This window comes from Acomys russatus, chromosome 8 (genome assembly GCF_903995435.1).
Source record: "Acomys russatus chromosome 8, mAcoRus1.1, whole genome shotgun sequence".
Classification (NCBI taxonomy): domain Eukaryota; kingdom Metazoa; phylum Chordata; class Mammalia; order Rodentia; family Muridae; genus Acomys; species Acomys russatus.
In genome coordinates this window covers 19,264,283-19,285,228 of record NC_067144.1, presented here as the reverse complement: position 1 = coordinate 19,285,228, position 20,946 = coordinate 19,264,283, and the positions used below count along the sequence as shown (strand labels likewise).

The 20,946-nt window shown below is 48.3% G+C and overlaps 1 protein-coding gene across 1 annotated transcript in view; it reads right to left on the bottom strand.

Moving 5' to 3' along the window:
* Window positions 1–20,946, bottom strand: part of Mylk (myosin light chain kinase) — a 132,285-nt gene that overhangs the window by 16,559 nt on the left and 94,780 nt on the right. The window contains exons 21-25 of the mRNA XM_051149861.1: window positions 15,677–15,709; window positions 15,481–15,574; window positions 13,829–14,032; window positions 8,224–8,441; window positions 6,314–6,437 (exon numbers count right to left, since the gene is read on the bottom strand). Coding sequence (XP_051005818.1) covers window positions 6,314–6,437; window positions 8,224–8,441; window positions 13,829–14,032; window positions 15,481–15,574; window positions 15,677–15,709 — 673 coding nt within the window. The remainder of the gene's footprint in view (window positions 1–6,313; window positions 6,438–8,223; window positions 8,442–13,828; window positions 14,033–15,480; window positions 15,575–15,676; window positions 15,710–20,946) is intronic.

The following is a 20,946-nucleotide window of genomic DNA, read 5'->3' as shown; positions in this document are numbered from 1 at the left end:
TCTTTTTATCTCAAAATAAAATAACCTATTAACCAGTTGGCAAATACACTAATGCTATATGGCACGCCCACCTCCAGTGTTATCTAGTTTGAAATCAAAGGACTTACCCACTTTTCATAAAACTGCTATCTGTCTGGGCAAGTTCTTGGATACGTGTCTGCTCTCTATGTGTGACATTTGTTTTCACATCTGAATCACAAAGCTTACCCCCCAGAATGTTCTACTTTCTTAATACTTTTCCAATGTTGGGCATCAAACCTAGGGTCTAAAGCATGTTAAACCAGGATTCTTCCACTGTGCTAGATCCCCCAGCCCTAACTGCCTAATTCTTACTTGTTTTATGTAGACGAGTGCTTGCTTGAGTGCCTGTCTGTGCAGCCTGAGGAGGATAGGGGCAGCGTCCGGTCTCCTAGCATTGGAGTTACAGAGGGTTGTGAGCCACCATGTAGGTGCTGGAAACCCAACCTGAGACTTCTGCAAGAACAGCAAGTGCTCCTAAGTGCTGAGCCCCATAATGGCTTAATTTGTTTGTTTGTTTGTTTTTTCTTCAAGACAAGGTTTCTCACTCTTAAGTGCTGAGCCCCATAATGGCTTAATTTGTTTGTTTGTTTCTTTCTTTTCTTTTCTTTCTTTCTTTCTTTCTTTCTTTTTTTTTCTTCAAGACAAAGTTTCTCTATGTAGGCCTGGATATCCTAGAACTTGCTCTGTAGGCCAAGGCTATCCTCAAACTCAGAGATCTGCCCATCTCTGCCTCCTATATGCTGGAATTAATTCATTAATGCCACCGTGTCTGGCCGCAATAAATTCTTAGTGTCCCTACAGCAGAGCTCCATCAGCAAATCTGGGGCTGGAGGCTGCTCTTCTCTCAGGGTGGACCATCCAGAAAGCAAGGAGCACAGAAATGTCCCTTGGACTACACTTGCTCCACCACTGTCTTTAAAGTCACAGACATGGTCTGGCTATGTAACTAGTTAAGGGACCACGTGCCTTCTGAGTGCTTCAGAAGATGTCAGCTTTAGTCCAGCCTAACTGTAGGAATCCCCAGCGGACAGTTGGAAAGAGCTGGGTAGATTCATGGGAGGAACCAGAGACTAATCTGAGGGCTTAATCGTGTTTGCCAGAGTCAGAGTTCCTGGTAGTGAAACCTGAAGGTAGTGGCTGGGTTTGGCAAGGGAGCAGAGAGGCAGGGAATCAGAAGCACTCCTGGGCTCAGCAAAGGGGAGGGCAGCTCAGTCCCAGGCAGGGCAGATACAGGCCTCTCCTCCCTGGAGCATTTCTCTGGCTTGTATACACGGTTAGAGGATGGCCCCTGGCTCTTTGGAGCAGGGCAGGAGCTGAGATGGGAGGAATATGTCACTGAGGCACCAGAGGACGAGGGCCACAGGGAGGGAAAGGGGACCAGTAATGGCTGCCTGTTCTTTGCAGTAGGGAAGGGAGGCTCAGGAAATGGAGGGGGTGGGGGAGCTGAGGGAAGGAGGACTCAGGAAGGCTGGTGTAGGATTCCCCTCCACAGGTGTGGCCTGGAGCGCCCTACTCTCCTCCTGCCCAGCTAACCTCAGAAGGAGAGCCAAGGAAACCCTCCCTTCAGAAGAGTCACCTTGGAGCTGCCATTGCTTCTCTGTTAGGACTGGAACTGCCCTAATCCCTGAGCTAGATCTGTGAAGAATTGAAATGCCCACAATGAAGTCAGATCCCCCTGCACTGACGTGATGTGATGGTGCTGTCCAGAGCTCAGGAGGGCCTGCCCTAACGCATCATTATTAGGCCAATGATGTCCAGTAGCATCCACTATTCTCGAATGGAGGTCAGGAGTGCTTCCTATACAGAGGTGGAAGAGGCCAACATAGGAACTGTTAGATAGATGATCCAGCTCTGAAGAGAGGGATGAGGCGAGGCATAATATGTCACAAGGGCACCTGGGAGCCTCTTACAGCCACTTCCAGCAGCAGCAGCCCCAGTTCTGCACAGCACGGCTTAAGGGAAGCCATTTTGTTGGCTCCAACTTTTGTTTTTAGCATGATGTGTTCTGATGAGAGCCCCCTAGGCCCAGAAAGGAACTCCCAGATTTGGGCTAGCCCTTAAGGAGAAGTCTAGAAAACTGCTACAGCAATGGCTGCAGCCATCAGGACTCAGCTGGGTTGAGCCAACTTGCTACCTCCCTCCCATGCCTCTCTTTACTCCGGACACCAGACTTGCCTGTACATCAGAGTTATCTTTCTTATTTAAAAAAAAAGTCCTTATTTCTTAGTCTTCACTTTAAAAGCAATTAGTAAACAATGAGGGGGGGGCATAGTATCTTGTTGGAGGATGGGCTGATGTATTTTGATGCTAATTACTGCTTGCTGTCTCTGTGACCCACCTTTTGATTAATAAAAAGCCATCCCACCTGGGCAGGGCAGAGGAGATAGAGGTGTGGCTAAGGTGAGAGAGAGAGAGAGAGAAAGAGAGAGAGAGAGAGAGAGAGAGAGAGAGAGAGAGAGAGAGAGAGAGAGAGAAGTGAGAGGAATTCTGGGGGGAAGAAGAGAGACTGCCATGAGGAAGAAGGAGAAAGACCAGCGGAGAAGAAGGCCACCATGGGCTAGATGGAGGAGAAGCACATAGCTGGCACAGATGGGGAATTCAGCCCAGATGAAGAACATTAACAAATATTTGGGATTATGGATGGGAAGTAGCTTGATAGAAAATGGGAAAAAAAAAAAAAGATAGAAATTGGTACAAACAGATGGCATAGGATTGGGGCAGGTATCAAATACCTGCCCCACTATGAGAAGTAGTTTAGAGGATTAATGTCTGCCCTGCCCCAGGTTAACTAAGGCTATTTTAAAATATAACAAGTGTCTGTGTCTTAATTGATTGCTAGCTGGGCATACTGATAATACAGATAATTTAAAAACAACAGCATCTAAAAGAAGCAAGCCAAGTTCTAGATTACATTTCCAGTGGAAACACATAGCATGATCTCATGAAACACATGTGCCAGAAGGCTGTGACTCCACAAACTGGATACAGTGGAATATGTTCACACAGTGGCGAGCTGGATGGCTTGGACAATGAGCCACCCACAGTTGTGTGCAACAGTATGAATTAGTGTCATGGCACTGAGTAAAAGAAGCCAGTCATTTCCCTTTGGGTCCTTTCATGAAATCCAGGAACAGACAGAACTGACTCCTAACTTCAGAAAACAGAAAAGGATGATGTTGGTCCTGGGGACAGTAAGCATGAGAGGACCCGAGGTCTGCAGGATCCTGGATGTTTGTCTGTTTGATCCAGTGTAGTACTCAGGGATGTGTTCTTCGTCCAGACTTAGCAAGCAGTGTAGTCACCACAGCAATTCATCGTGGTGTGTCTGGGACTATCCCCGTTTTTGTGCTCAAAGTCCTGTATCCTAGGAAACTATTAGTTCTGGGCAAAATGGAACACTTGGTCACCTGCCCAGACCATGGTAAGTGGCCAACCACGCAGCCTCCATGGCACTGTGCTCTTGAATGTCCATTACAATCAAACCCCTGCCAGGACCCTCTCTACATCTGTGCTGACCCGCCTTTGTGAAAATCAATGGATCAGATAAGCTCCATGCCACAGTAAGGGGAGACACCCCGCCCCCACACACACACACATACACAGTGCTGTAAGTATTGGGAGCCAGATAAGCAGGGGATGGCCAGAGTGAGCTGACCAAACAAGGCTTCTGCAGGGCCCAGTGTTTCCCTAGGGCTCAGAGACCAAAATGAGATCTGGCTGCCCCACTAGCCCCAGAAAAGACAGGCTTGAGCTCTGTTCTTCACATAACCAGCAACAGGGTAAAGGGATCCAGTGCAGTGTCCTGAGTCACTAGCACCTCCTCCTAGGGGCACAGAGAGAGACAGAGAAATGCATGGGTTCTTCTTTGACCCAGAGGAGAGTGACCTTAGGCAGGGAAGGCAGTGACCCTGTGGTACAAATGCTATCGCACAGGTCTAACTGAAGGAGGCTGTCCTCACAGGCCACGGTGACAGTAAAACTCTGAGGATGTGAAAAGGCCTACCATGCCAAAGCTTTCCCAACAGTGCTTCTTAAACTGGCTGGGCATTAAGAGTCACCTTTCGAAGCCAGGCATGGTGGCACGCACCTTTAATGCCAGCACTCGGGAGGCAGAGGCAGATGGATCTCTGAGTTTGAGGCCAGCCTGGTCTACAAAGTGAGTCCAGGACAGCCAAGGCTGTTACACAGAGAAACCCTGTCTGGGGCAAAAAAAAAAAAAAAAAAAAAAAATGTCACCTTTCACCCTGGGGGCTGAAAACCACAAATGTCTTAGATTGTATTCTTTAAGAATCTCATTAAATTAAACAATAAAGATTTTAAATTTTGGTATGTATATGCCAGCCAGTGGTGGTACACACCTCTAATTCTACCACTTGGGAGGAGAGGCAGGGGGACCTCTGTAAGTTCAAGGTCAGTTTGTTCTACAGAGAAAGTTCTAGGACAGCCAAGGCTATACAGAGAAACCTGTCTTAAAAAAATAAAATAAAATAACAAAGAAAGAAAATAGAAGTATGTGCATGTATGCGTGTGTTCGTGTGTGTGTGTGTGTGTGTGTGTGTGTGTGTGTGTGTGTGTGTGTGAATATGAGTGTGTGTGTGAATGTGCATGTGTATGAACGTGTGTATGTGTGAGCGTGTGTGCACCTGAATGAACCTGTGTGCATCACATGTGGGCAGGTACTCCTCAGAGGTAGAAGAAGGCTTTGGGTCCCCTGGAACTGGGGTTTGGGGCAGTTGGGACTGCTTGATATGGGTGCTGGAAACTGAACCTGGATCCTTTGCAAGAATAGTAAATGCTACTAACCACTGAACCATCTCTCCAGCCTCCTCAAAATTTGTATGAGAAAATATTTAATTTCCCTTTTGTTTATATGACAATATTCATATGTATATATTTTGAAATGAGGTCTTATGTTGCCCAGCCTGGCCATGTAACTGAGTGTAACCTTGAACAACAACAACTTCTTCTTCTTCTTCTTCTTCTTCTTCTTCTTCTTCTTCTTCTTCTTCTTCTTCTTCTTCTTCTTCTTCTTCTTCTTCTTCTCTTCTTCTTCTTTTGAGACAGGGTTTCTCTGTGTAGCTTTGTTGTCCTAGACTCACTTTGCAGACCAGGCTGGCTTTGAACTCACAGCAATCCACCTGCCTCTGCCTCCTGAGTGCTGGGATTAAAGCCCATGCCCGGCCCTAACCTTGAATTTCTTAATCTCTTCTCTCCATCTCTCACGTGCTGAGACTGTAAATGTGTGCCACCATATCTGAATGTCTTTATGCAGTGATGAGGACCAAACCCAGTGCTCCATGTGTACTGGGCACGCACTCTACTACTAACCCTTACAACAATATTTTTAGCAGTGGCATGCGCCACAGCTTTGGGGAGCTTATCCGACAACTGCATGTTGCCACACAAGCTCAAGGGCTGCTCCTGAGACTAATGACTGTGGCCTGACACTTTGACACAACCCAACCAAAGTACGTGGGGCTCGGTTACTCCAAATGTAACCTTGGACAAACACTATGGGCTACAGAGCAAGTTCTAGGACAGCCAAGGCTACACAGAGAAGCCTGCCTCAAAAAACCAAAACCAACCAAACAAAATAAATGTGTGCGTGAATGTGTGTGTGTGTGAGAGTGTAAGTGTTTCAACATGTGAGTGAGTGAGTGGGTCCTGTTATAAGCATCACCCAATCCTGAGGCAAAGCTTGCCATCCAAAGTAGTACCACAGAAATTCAAGTATATTATGGGGGTTGCCAGCACTGGTGTACACTGTAGGCTCCTCCTCTCTCCTGCCAGCATCACTAACGTTAATTACTGTATTGATTTCTGTTGTCTGTTGTTCCCATAAAAGCCTTCCCATTAAAAGTGCCTATTAATCAGTACATGTATTGGAGTGAGAGATGATGCAGGATTGTGGTGTCTGTCCGGGAAGGATGGAGATCTGTTCTCAGAAGACAGAGAAGATGTGGAAATCCCCATCTGGGCTTCCCTTCACCTCACCTCATAAGCCTGACCAAAGGCCCCATGCAGCCAGCAGTAGAGACAGTAAAGCACCCAGCATGGGGATCTTTGTGTGTGCAGTACTATACATGGCTATGGAAGGGGGATGCAGGCCACTGACTCACTGGAAACCCCAGAGTGGGGTGGGCTGGCAGAGATGGGAATGGAGACCAACCCCTCTTCTTCTTGAAGGGTGTGGTCTCTCATAATGACCCACCTTGACCTCACTATCACATGGCAACTTGAGGACACTCTTGTGGGAGTGTCTCCCCTCCCTACCAAGAACCGTGGGACTCACAGAATGTAGCAGATGACCCCGATGCTCCACATGTCTGTGGCGTAGCCAATGGGCTCATAGTTGATCACTTCAGGAGCCACAAACTCTGGGGTCCCAAAGAGGACCTTCAGAGACCCAGCATTCTCTGAAAGCAGAACAAAAAGGGGTCAATTGACAGCATATCACAGAGTTAGCCTGGGGTAGGCCCTGCCTTAGTGTAATAGGCATAAAGAGGGGCTTCACCTTCAGGTGTGCTCCACACACAGGCACCTGGCCTCCTGTTAATACATTGACCCGCCAGGAAAGCTGACAAGCTATATGCTTACCTTAAATGCCCAGAGTTGGGGGGAAGGGGCCATTAAAATACCTGTCCCTGAGTGGTCCCTTCATAAATATTTTATAATATTTATAAAGCTAGATATGCCTTGACTTTAACAAGTTAGTCCTCCAAGGTTAAGGACTGTGACTTGTGCTAAATCATCTCAACTAGATGGTGATGCTAACATTCACTGGATCTGGTGTACTTTGTTATCAGCTCCATCAGGATCCATGTCAAGTATCCCAAACAAAGGCCGTGACAGCTTTCCCAGCCCGAAGTCCCACTCGTGCTCACACCTAACTCTCCCTCCTACAGTTTAACTGCTTCCCTGCTCTTTGGTCTCCAGATACTGCTGCTCCTACAATGTCCCTCTATCAAGGAACTGGAACACTTTGTTCCTTGGCTCTGTCACTGCCAGTTCCCAGGGCCAGTGTTTCCCTATTTGTTCCATTTACTGGTGGTTACTGTCCAAAGGAAGGTCCTATGTACTGGCCACTGTCCCTACTCATCCCTGTGGCAGAAGAGAGCAGAACAGGCATATTTTCTCAGAATTGGGGAGGCTTTTGGCCACACTGTGTTGACCGTCAAGCAAGTCTAGGCCTAGGAGGACCTCACACTCTCACTGTCCTCTGGATGACCAACACAGACCTCACTGGAGGTGTTGGGAGGTTTACCAGGCTCAACTATTTCCTGTAGCTCACAAGGTGGCAAAATAAAGACTAGCTCTGTATTAGTAGAACAGTGTCTGGGAGAGGAGGATGTTGCTCAGAGAGCCGAAGAGGCAGAGAGGATCCAGGGGGCACATGAGACACAGTTGCTGACCATAAAGACTTCAGTGCCTGGAATGAAGTTCTGACCACTCCTTCACACCTTCCTGTTGAAAATATCAGATGTTGGGGGTGGAATAGCAAGGCACTGGTAGCAGAGGGGCTCTAGGACAGCTGAGCTGGGTCCAGGGTCCCCATGTCAGTCTCAGCACTTCACTTGCCCATGGTAGAACTTGCTGGACAACGCTTTGGAGAATCTTGATCTCCTGGCCTACAAATTCCCCATCCTCCTCCAAGTAAGAATGAACGAAACTGGCTATACATTTTCTTTGAATGTGAAAGTACCATGCAAACTGTAGCATAATGCAGACGTGGGGAGCTGTCATCAGCAAAATGAGTTGTTGCTGCTAATGGTATCACCACTGCTGTCGCCACCACCACCACCACCATCACCACCACGAGCACCATCACCACCATCACCACCATTATCATCACCATCATCACCACTACGAGCACCATCATCACCACCACTACCGTCATCACCACCAGCACTATCCCACTATCAAATGTGTATTTAGGTCCAAGGTGCCTGCTGTATGTGAGTTACTGCGCACTGGCAGCCTAACAACTCGGTGGGCAGGTACTGTTTAGTCCACCTCACAGAAAAGGAATCTGAGGCTTAGAGTGACATGGGAGTAAGTGGTAGGGGCTGACTTTTAACCCGAGAAGTCTTCCTGGTCTCTGACTCTGGCTCCAGTGCTGTACATTTCCAACACTCTGTGTAGAACACACACAGCCATTGTCACCACGTAGTGACAACAACAGGACAGACGGATGGGCCTTACCTAGTCTTCGTGCCAGACCGAAGTCAATGAGCTTGATCTTGGTGCCTGTCTTGTTGACGCACATGATGTTCTCGGGCTTGAGGTCCAGATGCACAATGCCCTGCTTGTGGATGTACTCCACCCCTTCTGAGATCTGCCTCATGTACTTGATGCACTCTCGCTCCGTCAACTCGAAGTCCTCATCAATGATGCGCTCAAACAGCTCACCCCCTGACACGCTGTGGGGACAGCAACAGGCATATCACTGCAGTTGCATCATAGGATTCTAGGGGCCAGGACAGCAGGGTGTCCTGCCAAGGTAGGTGCACGTGTATGTGTGTGTGTGTGTGTGTGTGAGTGTGTGTGTGTGTGTGCGCGCGCGTGTGCACATGCCAAGTTTCTGCAGCTTTCCAAGCCTCATTCATTCTTCTACACATGCACCTGCTAGGCTACTAGAGGGCTCAGGGAAGCACCTGGAGTCTGGGAAGTCCTCAAGCCGGGCATGAACAGAGAAATATGGACAAGATTGCCTTTTCAGAAGGGTGATCCCTAGCGCTCTCTCTCTCTCTCTCTCTCTCTCTCTCTCTGTCTCTCTCTCTCTCTGTCTCTCTCTCTCTCTCTGTCTCTCTGTCTCTGTCTCTCTGTCTCTCTCTGACCCCTAAATGTGCCTTTTAGGTACAGGGAACTGACATGTCAAACATTCACTGTCTACTAGAATGTAAGAATATACTTGCATAGCTGGGAACAGGAAACTGTCTTTGATAGTGAGAATCCTGAGTAAAAGTTCTGCAATTGCTTGCATGTACAGCAGTTACAATAAGTCTGCTGACTCTGAGAGTTTGTCATAGCTAACTTGTCTTGCTGGAACACCCTTCTTGCCTTTCTACCTGGTGGACTTTGTGTTCTGGGCATATACAACCCATCTACCTCCAGAGCCCACAGCTGAGCATCCACTGTTAACTTCAGGTAGGCAGCAACTTGCCCTGTGCAATGCCTAGCCATGTTCTTCTCTGATATCCCATCCCAGAACTCCAAACCACTTTCCCTGCTCGCTGCTCAGAGAGTTTAGAGCCTACCTGTGGTAACCTATGTAGCATGCGGGTATCAGTAAACTTGTTTTCTATGGTGGCCTGTTGGTTCACTTCTAGTTCTATAACTACAAAAGGCGATGACTCTCCTAAAGGGAGTCATCATGGATGGAAAGAGCCATGTGTGATGCAATCTCTGAGTTTTACAAGCTGTGACTCTCTGAGACAGGTAGTCCTTGTCACTGACTGTGACAGAGAGAGAGACAGTCCAAGCCTGTGTGCCTCCATCATCCTATGACTCCTCTGGAAAAACCGGGTAGGGTAAAGGTCATTGAGTATCACTGGCCACTAGAAGGAGCTAGAACAGACACGGTAGAACCACTCAGAGAAGAAAGATCCTTCACAGCCAGCAGATGGCGCCTCTTGCCCTGAAGCCTTCATGTGTGCTAATTTCTAAGAAGGCTCTAAGACAAACTCTATTGTTAGACCACAGCCTCAATTTCTTTATCTGTAAGATATAGATAAAAACATCACAGCCCAACAGGTTTGCTCCAAAGACTGAGTTAACACTATAGACAAAGTATGCACAAGGGTACTTGCCTGTTAAATATCTTTTCTTTCATTTTAAAGAATCATTTGGATTTATGGTGAAAATACAAACTTTCAGGGCTGGAGAGATGGCTCAATGGTTAAGAGCACTTGCTGCTCTTCCACAGGATGCAGGTTCAATTCCCAGAACCCACAGGGCATCTAACAACTGTCTGTAAATGTAGCTCCAGGAGATCCAACACCACCACACAGATATACATGCAGGCAAAACATCAATGCATATAAATAAATAATTTTTAAAATTATATTTATAAATAATATGGATTCTCAGTATCTTTCCTCAGAGATTTGGCTTTGTAGAGTCTTGAGAAGACTCTGAGGGTCCATATGCTAAAGGTCACTTGGGACGTGGGAAATCCTGGTCTGCTCACTATCACTCCTGCGAGGAGCTGACACTCCAGTTCTTGGACTAACCCTTCCCTATTTCTACACAAATGGCCCTTCTCCCTGAGGGTCTCTATGCCTTGTCTCTACACTTTCTGTACCAAGCCTGTCTTGTCTGGTTGCAGACCCTCACAGCTGCATGAAGCCTGGCTCCTCTCCAGGCTTTCCCTTGGAGCTGCCTGTATCTAGCACAGACAAGGTGCCCCCAATCATCTGCCTCAAAGCTTAAAATGTTCTGCGAAAGCAGCCATCACTTTCAACTTCCCGGGGCACCTCTGAGCACTAAGTGTGGATGTCTGAGCCATGAAGCTCATACGGCTGCGTTTCTAAAGGCAGATGACGTGTTCAGTATTAGTTCACTTAGGCTCAAGCCCATCCAACTATATCTAATTCATTTTTAGTGCATTTCTTTTTTTTCTTTTTTTTGAGTTTTCAAGACAGGGTTTCTCTGTGTAGCCTTGGCTGTCCTGGATTCACTTTGTAGACCAGGCTGGCCTCGAACTCACAGCGATCCCACCTGCCTCTGCCTCTCAAGTGCTGGGATTAAAGGCATGCAATTTCTTTAGTTCCTTCCTGGTATGGAAGGAACTAAACACCAAGTTTCATAGTTCTGTAGGTTTCTCTTCAAAATGGTCAAGGCTTCAGGGAGAAGGTACTGGTTTGCTAAAGGATGCAGTCCATAGACATAAGCCAAAGATGGGGCCAGATGAAATGTGTTTTTAATAAACCGATAGTAAGTGGGTGAATAAATGAATGGATACTATCAGCAACACTACTCATCCCTAGGGACCAAGCTTATCCCCAGAGGTCTGGGCAAGCCTTCCCTGGCAGCCAGAGAGGACAATGCTATCCAGGGACTTGGTACCCAGCTTCTCTACTCTGTCTCTTGGCAGTCAGTTGGATGCTCTTTTATAAACTTTGCTGACAGTAGAACAAAGGTGACATCAGCCACCACGGACCCAGTTGACACTTCATATCCTCTTTAGGGCTCAGGGTCCCACCGCTACTTGGACAGTCCCAAGCACTTCTGAAAAGGCAAGGCCTGGTCCAGGCAGGAGCCAGAAGGATCCTTGCTGCTGTACAATTGGGGCTCACCCAGGAACCAAAAGTCAGACAGGCTGTAGACAGTGCTTTCTTCTCTCCCACGTATCTGAGGCAGGGACTCTGGAATATATTTAAGTTTGCTCAGTTTCTCCATCAAACAAGAATAGAAAATTGCCCCGCGGACAGTCACCCTTTTCTCTGGTTGCCGCTATGTGCTAGACTAGGTTGGAAAGGATGGACAGGTGGGTATGAGCCCTGGTTCAGTTCCTATCACAGGCCAAGCTCTTACCCCTCAGTGGCGGCTAATCTGGCATCTAGGCCCAGGAGACTTGCTCTGTCCATGGGGGAGGAGTGGAGTGCAGAGATGAAAGCCAGACCAGCTGAAACCGCCTTACATTTCTATTTCTCTGCCTTTTTCCACCCGGCTTGCCAAGTCCCAATTCCAAGCTAAGTATGGTATTCTGCCCACTGGTGCCGCTGCCTGGCCTTACCCAGGCTCGCCTGCAGCCTCTTGTCACCCCACCCCACCCCACCCCCGAACTTGCTCAAGGTTTAACTTCTAAAGATAAGACATTTCTCCACGTCCTCAAATACCCACACTGCTTGGACTGAGAAACACACTCTTAAACAAATGTGAAACCTCAGCCCACAAAGACATCAAGAGCTGTGACAGGGTCACAGACATGGAGTCAATACTCCTAAAAGGAGGTGGTGGTGAATCCGACCATAAAGAGACTAAGAAAGCTGCTTTCTGAGTCTTTTCTGATTCTACAGAAAGTAAAATTTTATAGCCAAATGGAGAGCCTTGAAATTACTTACTCTAAATCTCTAAATACTCTTTAACTGGTAGTACCTAACCAAAAAAAAAAAAAAAAAAAAAAAAAAATCATGTTTCAATAGTAACAGAGCCGGATGGCAGGCTTCCTGAATATTAGAAAAGACTTGGCCACAGCATCTGCTTAGAAGTTAAAATGCTCCCAGGATATGTGTAAGCGAAAAACACACCAGAATACCGGAAAAAGCCCACTTATCTGTCTTCTGATAGGTGCCTACGACCGAGCACTGAGCCCCACAAGCACTGCCCGACTCAATCCCACAGCATTCACGGGGGATCAAATAAACCCAAGGATTGGCAGAGCAGGGTAACTCATGTGAGGTCAAATCACGAGAGGTGGGGCTGGGATCTGACCTTCTAACCATTTTCTTCTGCCCTAAGAGCACTTCCTGAGAGGAGCATGCTGGATGTTACTGCGATGAGGGGTGAGAAGAGGCAACCATCCCATTCTCAGGCCTGGTCCTTCCTGGGGAAGAGTGCCTGCCAGAGCAGATAGCTCCTCTTCTCTACAGAGCTGATTCCAAAGTTCAGGGTGTGCAGTGCAATTCTAAAGTACCTTGAAGACCCTCAAGTGACCATGCCCTCTCATCCTGTGCACCTTCACTTCTAGGACACAAGCTGTGGGGATAGCACAGGTGTCAGTGAGAATACGTGTGCACAAGGTTGCAAGCAATGTCTGCAAAAGCAAAAGAGGTGTGAAACTCCCTGACCTCTTAACAAAAGCAGATGGTCCAAAGGCACACACTGTGACGTGCGTGTGCCCTGAGGTCCCTCACAGCTCTGAGGATATAGGGCCTGCTATGGTAGCATTTACTAAAAACTTCCCAGTACAGGACAGTGAGTTCGAGTCACACATTGTGATAAAAGCCAGGACAGAAAAAATGCAAATGTTTTAATATATGTTTGCAATTTCATAAATAACTTTGTAAGAATACAACAAAACCCAATAAAACTATTTACCTCTGGTGGGAAGTGAGTGAATGGGGATTAAGACTCCATTGTGTATCTCCTTATAATTTTTAATGTGATTTTATATATTAAAAAATAAGGTCAGACAAAGGAGACCCATGAAAAATGCAGGAGCTTGTGAAGGACACCTGTCTTACTGATGTGCACACACACACACACACACACACACACACACACACACACACACACGAGGGAGGTGGAGGTCTGGAATATAGAGGAAACACAGTGGATTCTAGGAACGCCTTGCCTGCAGGTCAACTGACCCACCCCCCACCTCTGTGTAAGCCAGCAGAGGAAGTGCTACTCTTGCAAGTGAGCTATGAGAACAGGTCAACAAGGGAGGGATGGGCGTGTGGCGGTAAGAAGCATTGATGGGCTGGAGAAGGGCTGCACTCTAGCATTCTCAACCCCCAAATCTGGACTCCCTCCTCTTGGTTAAGGAAGGCAGGGGCTGCCCTGTTCCTTCCTTTCTTCCTTCCTTCTTTCCCACCTTTCACCACCTCCACGTGAGACTGGACCTGGTAAAAGCAAGGAACCTGTGACAGCTGAGCTCTTTCACAGTGAAACCAAAGGACAAAGGTGGCAGGGATGCTGAGGCCGCTACTCACAGGCTTGGTGGGTGAGGGCCAGTTCTGGTTCCCACTGGTCAGGGGCTGGTATCCTGGCCCCTCATACCTTGTTGTGTGGTGGAGGTGGCTGGGCTGGGACAGGGGGGAGGGGCACAGGTTAGGGGATCTCAGGCTGCAGGGTCACTCACATCTCCAGAACCATGACTATGTTGGCCTTGTCCTCGAAGGCATCCACACACTGGACCAGCTTGGGGTGGTGAAGGCAGTTCATGATGCCAATCTCCTGCCGGATGTTCTCCTTCTCCTTGGCAGAATAGGCCTTGAAGAATTTGCCTGCCCAAATTTTTCCAGTTTTCTTTTCCACAAGGCGGAAGACTTGTCCAAACTTCCCACTGTCAATGAAAGAGGAGAAAAGCCAAGTTTTGAGCCGAGTTTCTCTTCTAAGCTGGGGGTGGCAGACTATAGCCCGTGGGGGCAGAGCTGGCCTTACTCTTTTTATAGTAGAGGCTTACTGGAACTCAGCCACACACCTGTTCACTTACATATTGTCCACAGCCACACAGCTGAGTAGTCGTGACACAGATGTATGGCTCACAGAGCTAAAATAGAGACTATGTGGCCCTTTATTGGGGGAAAAATGCTGATCATCGCTCTTGACTAACTAAGAACATTTCTACTTAATTTTTTTTTCAAGACAGGGTTTCTCTGTGTAGCCTTGGCTGTCCTGGACTCACTATGTAGACCAGGCTGGCCTCGAACTCACAGTGATCCACCTGCCTCTGCCTCCTGAGTGCTGGGATTAAAGGCATGTGCCACCATGCCCGACTCATTTCTACTTAATTTTATGGGCAGACTTCTTCCCTTCCCTGTTCAGGGCTCCTGAAGATGGGCTGAGGTCCCCCTTCCACTCCTTTCTAGCTCTGGCAGTGGAGAAAGAACCAACTGCCCTGGTTAGGAGTAAGGGCTCTTTTTATTCTACCAGGATGACTTCTTCCCTAGAGGCGATAAGAAGCCTACAGTGTGCCCTTGGTTCCCCCAAACTGCCAGAAATAAAAGATGAGACATACTGTCTTTTTTCGTGTGTGTGTGTGTGTGTGTGTGTGTGTGTCCCAGAGCATCCTCAAATTCACTATGTCCCTAATGATGACCTTGACTTTAAACTTCTGATTTGCCTGTCTTCACCTCTTGAGTGCTAGGATTACAGGCATGTGCCATCACATCTGGTTTATGCAGTGCTGGGGGTAGAATCCAGGGCCTCATGCATGTTAGGCAAACACTCTGCCAAATGAGCTACACCCCTTCACCCCATCATTCCCTTTATTTCTCTTTTTATACTCCTCTAGAGATTGGGAGTTTGGGGGGGGGAGATGCACAGCCTGTGGGTGTCTGAGCACTGGTGTTTTTTATGTCCTAGGGAGGGAGGAGCCAGCCAATGGCAGCACAGGGCAAGTTCGTCTAGGGACTATGAGGTCCACTGGGCATGTTTGTGCATCCCCAAAGCTGGCGCTGCTTGTCAGGCCCAGCTACCTCAGATCGAATGCAAGGGATGCTGAAGAGAAATGATTCAGATCTGTTCCTTTTGAGTGCTAGCCTGTGAGCAAAGGCATAGAAGGCCTTGCCTAAGGCTCCTACAGAGATGGGGCTGTACAGAACCACAGCTCCAGAGAAGGCTCTCTGGTGAGAGATGTGCTTGTGAGGCAGCTACCCCCGACCTCTAGTCTGTAGACTCAGGCTGGAAGGAAGCTGTGTCTAGCTGAGCACAGGAATTGATGCTTAGGTGAACGTGGGTCCTGCATCACCCTCACCCTGGGGCCCCGAGGCAGTTCTGAACTCTACTTACGATCCGAGTCGCTCTTCAATGTCATACACATCAGATACTTTCTGCTCAGTGTTGACCGTCACTGTCCGGTAATCGACCTCAGGTTCCTTTTCATCTGCAGGGCACAGGTCAGGATGAGTGTAGACCACCATCAGATTCCTCTTTGTCAGCCCCTCCATCCCAAGAGCCTGTCCCAAAGACACCTGGCCTCACTCACCATCATCTGACACTTCCACTTCGTCCTTTGGCTCTGGAGGAGACAAGGAGGACAGAAAGGACATGGTGTTAGTACTGAAGGCCACCCTGTCAAGTGGGCCAGTCTTTGCTGTAAAGAGCCAGACATATACTGGCAAGTTCTGGTCTCCTCACCCAAGTCTCTCCACTCTTCCACCATGTCTGACCTTCGTCCTTTCCTCTCACCCTGGGACCCCCAGACATCTAACCTTCAACATTTCTTCTAGTCCTTTTGGTATTTCAGAGCCTACACACAACTGTGCTAGTCCCATTTCTCTATGGCTTAAAAGTCAGCAACCTAGAATTACTTTCATTATTAAATGTGTTTATGTATTTGTTGAACATTTGTTATGGAATTCCAGCAGATAGCAAGCATCTCACCAGTTTTGTGGGCACAAAAACAAAACACAAGGCATAGTCTCTCCTTCCTTCCCAAAGCTTATAATTTACTTGCATAGGCAAAACCATATAAACTTGAAGAAAGTATCAATTACTGTCATATCATGTCATATAATGAAGCATATACCACTGTGGCACCAAATGCATAGCAGGGAAGGTGATGCAACAGTGACCAAGTCTACAATTGTTCTCAGAAGAAGCTCTTGAGTGGCCTCCCAGGAGAAGATGGAATACAGTGGGGGTGAAGGATGGCACACAGACGAAGCTAGCAGATGTCCTTGAATGACCTATACCAGATGCTCTCACGTATATGCCAGGAATGAGGGCTAGGAAAAGAGACATGTTAGATGATGCCAGACCTCGTCCACCTCAGAGCCCTAGGGTTCCCACTGGCCCAGCATGCATCTAACTTCCTGGTCTTGGCTAAGTCTCTTTCTCTTTCTGGACCTCAGCCTCCTTGTCTGTAAGAGGAAGGAGCTGTACAGGTGACTTCTAGTGGCCCAGCTAGCTCCATATGTCATGCAGTGGAATGCTTTGTACTCCCCAGCCATCATGGGGACTATAGATGATGGATGGGTGAAAGGAGGTGTCTTGAGGAAACAGAACGAGGGCATGGCAAAAATCAAAGTGATGGCCAGGGTCATTAAAATGCAAGTGTGTGTGTGTGTGTGTGTGTGTGTGTAAGAGTATTAAGGGAGTGTGTTTGGGTGTGGAGGATCATGTGGAAATATGAGAGTATGTGTGTGCCAGTGCATGTGAGCATGTTTACATGATATAGTGTGTAAGTATGTAAGTGCAAGGATGATAGTGATGAAATATAGATGATGAGTCCATATCAGGGCCAGTGTATAGGGATAGTGTGGAAGTATGTGAGTGTGAGTGTGACTGTGTTGGAAGAATATGGATGTCTGAGTATGCATACGTGGGGCAGTATGGGACTGTGTGTATGTGGAATAGTGCAGAAGCACGTGAGTATGGGTAAGAGGACAGTATATGGGAGTATGCAGACATGGGAGAAAAGAGGAAGTATGCGACATCAACATCTGTGTGTGGGGTTGTGGAAGCATGTGAAGGTGATAGTCTGCTGAGCGGGTATGTGCGCAGGGGATGGTGGGCAAGTGTGTGAGAGCATATGTGTATAGAATAGCTTTGAAGTGTTTAATAATGTGAGTGTACCTCTGTGGGTCGGCATGGAGGTGTGAGTGTGGAGGTCTCTGAGTGTATATGCATGAGACAGCATAGACTTGTGTGAGTGTACATGTAGAGGTTAGCATAGGGGTCTGGGAATACATATATGTAGGAGAGCACAGGCGTGTGTGACTGTATGTGTGGGTGTGACAGTGTGGAGGTGTGTGGCTGTGTGTGTGGGATGGCACAGAAGTGTGTGTGTCTGTGTGATATGGAAGTGTGTGACTATATGTGTGTAAATTAGTATGGAAGTGTCTGGCTGTATGTATGTAGGTTAGCACACAAGTGTAATGACATGCATGTGGCATAGTGTGGATGTATGTAAGTGTGGATAGTACGGTAATATGGGTAAGAGTGCACACGTGTGGGTGAATGTGCATGTGTGTAATAAATGTGTGAGGGACAGTATGAGGATGTGTATTTGTCCATGTGTATTTATGTGTGTGTGAGGGATTGTATGTATGTGTGGATGGTACGATCATAGCCGTGCATAAATGTAAATGTTAGTTGGATGTGTGTGAGAGTGTGTAGAAGTGTGCTGGAGTGTGGAAGTAAGACTTGAGAGGGAAGGCCGAGTTGCTGAAGCTGCCACCAGAGTGAGGCTGAGGCAGGGAGGGGGGAGGGGTGGCTGTGGGGGTGCTTTGTCTTGTGAGAACAGTGACCCTGGAGGGCTCGCCAGACACCGCTGGTAGGGAGGGCTGTGCACCAGCATGCTGAGCTCTGCAGTGCTTTGCTAGGTCCTTGTCTGTGGTGGAGGTGAGGGCCTCCACAGGGCAGCAGGTGCAGCTGGACCTGTGGGTGGCAAGGACAGAACACAGCAGACCCTAAACAGACAACCGGAGGAGAACCAACACAGCCCACATAGGTAAGTACCTCTTGCCAAATAAGGCTTCTGAGAGTTTATGAGCAGAAAACCAGAAGCCGTGATCTGTTTAGAGTTCTTAAAATGCTGCGGACATAGTTTAGCCTTAGAAAACTAAACACAAGGGACCTTGAAGAACAACACAGAGAACAGCCGTGGGGGAAGCAAAGTGGGGAAGGCAGATGAGGACAGTGTTGGGGGTGGGGGAGCTAACTGATCATGCTTCGGGATCCACACAGCTGGCACTGAGTGGCACTATGCAAATGGCAAGGATGGCCCCAAGGGCAGTGCCCCTAGGCCTTCAAAGCCAGTGCTCAGGGAAGCCGGACTGCCTGGCCCTGCCCCTGGGGGGTTGCTCTAAGGAATTCTGTGAAGCACACCCTGGGAACAGCTCTTCCACTCGTGTGGCTCTGGCCAACAGAACTCTACGCTGGGTATGGCAGGTGGGTTACTCTGTGGTAGAGCTTTGGGGCATCTGTTCCCAGGACACGAGCTATGGGCCGCCAGAGGGCTACGACGGAGCTAGACAGGGTATGGAGAGCTGCTAGGAGGAAAAACCTCTGTGCGAACACGGAAACGGTGCTGATAGGGGATGGGCTTTAGAAGGAAATCACGCGCGAGAGAAAACAAAGCTAGACTGTTCACCGCGTATGAGCACTCTAAGTTAGGGGCTCATTCATATTGTGCCCCACACAGGAGGCCTGGAGGCATATGCAAGCCGTGCTAGGGTGTGCTACAGTAACAGGGTCAGCAGGTGCTTGGACTAGTTCATTGATTATATTTCACATGGGGTTCTAAGGGAAGCAGAGGTTCAAGTCCAGTGGTCCACGACTAACTGGTAGATGCCAGTCACCCGCCCAGGTCTTAGAAGCAATGAAACAGTATTTCTTGCCAGGAAGTCCCACTGTCCTGACCTGTGTTATTTGATCTAAAAGAGTGGTTCTAATTTAACTTGATGGTCACCGTTCCTTTTCTTTGTCTCCTGCTACATCCTGCTGGTGTAGAAACAGTACTCTGAGCAACAGAGTGTGGGAATGCCAATGCAGGCTTTCTTGGCCTGGTGCCTACAAAAGTGGTTTGTGCTCCGCTTGCAACAGAGTGACACAGTGCTATGAGCTACTAGGGGGCCTTTTCAGCCACCAAGCATGGGCCTTGGAGAGAGACTTAATCCCGGAGTTGGCCTCTACCTATCACCTTGCCTCCAGTCATAAAGCTGGCCTGTGTGAGTGTCATGGCTTCCCTCATACCCCACAACTTATCTACTGTAGTTGGGCACTAGCCCCTCTCCTCAGAGATTCAAGTTGCTCTCTGTAGTTGCTGAGGCTGGCCTTCCTCTGGGAGTCCTCCCTGAGGCACAGGAATCCTGGACTCTGGCCGCCTTCCCACCTTGCCTCCTTGCTAGTTGTGGGGCAAGATGAACAGAAAGGACGGTAGGAGAAGTGCTGAGGGAAATTACGGTTCAGTGAGCTGAGCTGCTGGGCCATGAAAGGAGGCAGATGAGCCCTTGGTTTCCCTCTTCCCATGAAGGGAGGAGATAAAAATTACAGAAGAAAGGATAAGGATTCCAACTAAATATTAAAAGAAAAATGTCAGCTGGGAGTGGGGGCACATCCCTTCAATCCCAGCACTCAGGAGGCAGAGGCAGGCAGATCACTGTGAGTTTGAGGTCAGCTTAGTCTACAAAGAGAGTTCCAGGACAGCCAAGATAACATAGAGAAACCCTGTCTCAAAAAAAAACCAAAAAAGAAAAGGAAAGAAAAAAGAAAAAGAAAAAGAAAGAAATCGTTTAGTGGACTGGAGAGATGGCTCAGGGATTAAGAGTACTGGCTACTTTCCCAGAGGATCCAGGTTTGCTTCCTAGAACTCTCACAGTAGCTCACAACTGCCTGAAACTCCAGTTCCCAGGGCTCTGACACCTGTTCTGACCCCCTCAGACCCCAGGCACATGGTAGTGCACAGACACACCTACGGGCAAGTAACCCATACACATGTTTAAAATAAAATCTATTTAGAATGAGCTGAAGACCCAAGAGCTAAGTGGAAGAGCTATCTGGAAGAGGGCTCTGAGATACTTCTGGAAACAAATGAGCCTCATTACCGTGCAGCCGGCAAAGCTCTGGGGCCGTCACAAAGCAGGGCCCAGCAAGTCTCCCCAACAGAGCTCTGTCCCTTTCTGCACAGAGGACTGCTGTGTGTTAAGTGAGCACTAGATGGCAGCCTGGCTCTGGACATAGTTTCTTGGAGCTGCAGAGCCACAGCCAAACTGTGTAGTTCCAACTGCCCTTGGGTGCAAGGAGCTGACTGGCAAGAAGCCTCGGCCACAGCTGTTTTGCTAATAACTCCATAGCCTAGAACAAATTAGGAGTAGGGGCAAGAATGGAGGGGGACTTAAAAAGTCAGAGCAGGATCAGCAGGAAGTGGAAACTAAGACCTAAGACGTGGCTGGAATGGGGCATTGTGGTGGGGGCCACGTAGGTCTGGTGGAGATTGGGCAGGATGCTCTCAGGCCAAGGGTCTGAAAGATGGTTGTGGCATAGGGAAGCCACTGGAGCTGAGAGGAAGCCCTCCCTTTTAGTCTCCCACTGAAATCTCCAGTGTGAGGGGCAGCCCCCAGCAACAGCCCCGAGGGTTATGGGACAACTGTGGGTGAAGGGAGTTGGGGAAGGGTTGAAAATAGATGGAAGCAAGGATCAAGATGAAGAACGGAGTGGCAGTTGCCAGGACAAGAGCGGAGGCAAAATGGTAAGTCAGCTAACACAGCTGGGGAGTGAGGGTAACCCGCATCACTTTTAGTTAAGACCAGC